Genomic DNA, 4,357 nt, shown 5'->3' with positions numbered 1-4,357 from the left:
ATTGGTCCGGCGTTCGAATCCCGGGCTTGGTGAGACGTTTGTCAACGTTTTACTTATAATATGAGCGGATGCCTCTGGCCATCAGGCCTTGGTGGATAGATACGTGATGGTGAGCTAACTCATGTGAGCTGCGTTCTAGGAAAGATGAGCCATTGACAACGGCCACCTTGGTACGCCGGACGGGCTTCCTATCCCACACAACACCAAATACCAAAGGGACACTGTTACAACCCTTGAGATCTTAGCAAGGTTCTTTTCCCGCAGTGATCAAAGTATACGAAAATCGGCCTTGCCAAAAAGTGTCTAGGGTATGAATAAAACACTGCATAAACGGGAAAACAATATAACTATGCTAAGGGTGACAAAGTTTAACAAATAAATGGTAAAAATATAACAGCCAGAAATATTCTTTAGCATGCAATAATATCAATGAAAAGTCCTTAGTAAACATAGACCATCGCTTAAAACACATGAATGAATAAATGGTGTAGCACAATTAGTCATACCAAGAGAACTAACTGAGTAATGAGCTAAATAAACAATATCCCCTGACTTAACTTGTGTACAAGTTAAGTTGTGTCTCCCCTCCATGCAGCTACCCACGCGTCTGACTAAATCCTGGCTCGACAGAGCAGGCGTCTTACCAACACATCAACTAAGCATCCACATGCACTCTTGTGAAACTCTACTAACAAGAGTATAGAACTAATAACTACATCATTAGTAATCTTTAGAGTATATAATACTGTTACATTACTCACTAGAATTTAATGGCAAACAATAATAGGAATTAATCAAGGTTGATTAATTCAACCTTAATCAACATTGGTTGAAGGTTGAGCCACTGACAACGGCTCAACCACTGACAACGGTTCTTCCCGAACATCTGGTGAAGGTGAAGGTGAGCGCTTTGTCATGGGTTCTTATCCTGGTCGGGGAGGATTTACTGGGCACAAATCCTTAACTGTAGCCTCTGTTTAACTCAACAGTAAAATGAGTACTTGGTTGTAAAAACGATTCTTCGCGGCTGGGATCGTATTCCAGGGACCTGTCCAAAACGTTACGCATACTAGTGGCTGTACAAGAATGTAACAACTCTTGTATATATCTAAAAAAAAAGTAAGGATGGGCGGGGGCTTATCTAAGACTAGCTTTCATAGTGAAGTGAACCTGGGGTTCAAGAGCTCGAGGGACACAAGGAGGAGACCCCAAGGAGTGAGTATTGGATCTAACTCGGGAACAGGAGGTGCTGCCAGGGAATCGACGACAGGGAGCCCAAGGAGCATGCAGGGAACGTCTGCTGTTTGTGTTGCCAAGGTGACTGGTGGTGGGTCACCCAGGAGAGGCGGTCGATGCTATAATTGTGGACGTCGGGGACACTATGCTCGTGAATGTGGCCGACCCAAGCGCGGTGGTAACGTGGCTTTCATCAGAGTAGGAAACGGAGAAGTCGAAAATACCCTAGGGAAGATGCCAGTGATGAGGGAGAAGTGGATTCACCCATTTGTATGTGAGAACATGCTGAAGATAGGAGGAGCTGATCCAGTCCCAGCAAGGATGCTGAGAGACACAGGATCTGATTTCACCTTAATGAATCCCTCTTCCCTGTGGACTACGGGAATTCCAGTTCAGGTGTAGACCTGATAAGAACTTTGGGGATACAAGTGAGAATGCCCCTCCACGAGGAAATTTGATTGATTGATGAAGATTAAGCCACCCAAGAGGTGGCACGGGCATGAATAGCCCGTAAGTGGTAGCCCTTTTCAGCCATTACCAGTATCAAGAGCTGATACTGGAGATCTGTGGGGGCGCGACTGCACCCTGCGTGACGGGAGATGTCTCCAAACCAAATGGTGACCAGATGGTCCCACGAGGAAACTCTTAATTCTGACTATGGCTGCCAGACTCTTGTGGTAGGGGTCTGTGCTTCGCTTCCCAGAATGGAAGCTCTGATGATCTTAGGAAACGACTTCTTTGGGGGATGTGTTCTCCCAGACTTAATTAATCAAGGTCGAAGAGTGTATAGACCCCTACAGAAGGAGCAGCACGACGGAAGCCGAGGGTGACGTAACGAAAACTGCGAGAGCGGCATTTCCGGTATTCGAGGTGACGTCGGGATGGGGCGTTGAGGAGGATGATGTGAGTGGATCTGGTCACGCCGAAGAGGACACGCTGGGTGACCTGGGGCTCGATCATTTGTTCGGAGAGGAGACCGGAGGACAAGTGCAAACTGAGGAAGGTTCGGATAGGGGTATCCAAGTTACTTTCACCAGTCTTCTTCGTGTTGACCGCATCCATCTTGGTGAGCTGCAAAAGGAAGAGTTTCCAGAGTTGGTGCGGGAGGCCGAGGAGGTCTCGCCGGACCCGAGTCACCGACTCACTTCTTTATGGAAAAGGGAGTGTTAATGAGACGGTGGAGACCGGTACAAGAAGAGGCGAGTGATAGGATGATGGAAGTGAGGCATCAAGTGGTGGTGCCGACACGGTATAAAGGTGCGGTGCTCGAGCTTCCACACTCAGTTCACATTTTTATTGGCCGGGCATGGACGCAGATGTAAGGAGAGTCTGCAAGACATGTTTCCCGAACCAGAGGACGGGAAAGAACGTCCCTGCCATCCCGAAAGCACCTTTAGTTCCAGTTGCTGCTTTTGACGAGGCGTTCAAACGTCTAATTATCGACGTTGTGGGACCCTTACCAAATCAAAAAAGGGAAACAATTACTTGTCTACCATCATGTGCGCTTCTACATGATTTCCGGAAGCGATCCCAGTGAGGAAGGTGACATCAAGATGCATCATGGGACACCTTCAGCTATTCTTCTCATGCGATGGATTGCCCAAGGAGATTCAGTCCGATTGCAGGAGCGTTTTACAATCGAAGTGGTGTAGGCAGACTATCGCAGGCTGAGGAATATCCCAACTATGATCTTCATCCTACAGGCCTCAGTCGCAAGGAGCGATGGAGAGGTTCCACTTAACCCTGAAAACCGTGTTGCGAGTGTATTATGCGGAACAGGGAGAAGAGTTGGATGAAGCTATAATTTCAGCCCTGTTTGCGATAAAAGATGCTGTCGTAAAGTATCTGGGATTCTCTCCTTTCCAACTGGTGCTCGGACACGAAGTAAGAAGTCCTTTGGGGATGTTAAAGGAGCAATTGATGTCGAGGAAGACATTAATGACAGGGGAGGAATATGTGCGGAAGTTCAGGGAACGGTTGAAAACGGCGAAGAAGCTGGCTGCTAAACACCTGAAGAAAGCGCAAGAGAAGATCTCGATTTGGTACGTCAAGAATGCTATCCCAAGGGAGTTTGAGGTGGGAGCCAGAGTGATGATGTTACTATCTGGGAGAGGTAGAGTGACGGAATCACGCTTTGGTGGTCCATACACGGTCATCAGGCCAGTAGGCAGAGTAAACTATGAAATCAGCAAGCCGAATTGCCCCTGCAAGACACAAGTATGTCACGTCAAACGATTGAAGCCCTAGTTCCAGGAAGAACAGGAGAACGCAAATGGGAAGAAAATGACAGTCAGGAGAAGGGAAGTTGGTTCTATGTATGAAAATGAAAGGGAGTTGCCGGCAGAGGAAGGAATGTGGGCCCGTGCCGATGGTACGTGTCTTTCCAACACAGAGAGTTTGATGCGACAGGAGGAGAAGCTACATCATCTGACCGAGGGTCAGAGAGGAGACCTAATGACTTTAGTAAGGAAGAACGAGTCACTCTTCACAGACGTTCCCCGACGGCACAAGAGTGTAGTGCCCGATGTAGATGTGAAGGGCGGAAAGCCAATAGAGCAGAGCGCATTTAGGGTTAGTCCAGAGAAGAGGAACATCATGAGACAGGAGGTGGAATATTTGTTAGCAAATAATCTTGCTGAGCCTATCAATAGTGAATGGAGCTCACTATATGCATTAATGAAGAAGGGTGACGGCTCGTTTCGCTGTTGCACCGATTACCGCAAAAGTAAATTCCATCACCGTGTCAGATTCTCACCCTATGCCTCGATTAAGGGACTGTGTCGACCAAACGGGAAATGCAAGGTTTGTTTCCAAAGTCAACCTGCTGAAAGGCTACTACCAAATACCTTTGTCTCTTAATGCAAGGAGGATCTCTGCATTCGCTACTCTGGACGGTTTATACCAGTACAAAGTACTTCCGTTCGGCACGAAGAACATTGGAAGTTGTTTTTCAAAGGATGATGAATGAAGTGCTACGAGGAGTTGAAGGCTGCATCGTGTACATCGACAACATAGTAGTGTATGCCGACAGTTGGAAGGAACACATGAATTGACTGAGAGAGTTATTCAGAAGATTGCAAGAAGCAAACCTGACAATTTATCTTGCCAAAAGCGAGTTTGG

At 47.2% G+C, this 4,357-nt stretch overlaps 1 protein-coding gene across 1 annotated transcript; it reads left to right on the top strand.

Moving 5' to 3' along the window:
- The first annotated feature begins 2,958 nt into the window (after nucleotides 1-2,958).
- On the top strand, nucleotides 2,959-3,483 carry LOC138370714 (uncharacterized). Its single transcript, XM_069335313.1, has one exon. It carries the CDS (start codon nucleotides 2,959-2,961, stop codon nucleotides 3,481-3,483), a length of 525 nt encoding a protein of 174 aa, XP_069191414.1.
- The last annotated feature ends 874 nt before the right edge of the window (nucleotides 3,484-4,357 follow it).

The sequence above is a fragment of the Procambarus clarkii genome, chromosome 33 (genome assembly GCF_040958095.1).
Source record: "Procambarus clarkii isolate CNS0578487 chromosome 33, FALCON_Pclarkii_2.0, whole genome shotgun sequence".
Classification (NCBI taxonomy): Eukaryota; Metazoa; Arthropoda; class Malacostraca; order Decapoda; family Cambaridae; genus Procambarus; species Procambarus clarkii.
The sequence above is the reverse complement of the archived record's forward strand: the minus strand, read 5'-3'. Positions and strand labels throughout refer to the sequence as shown.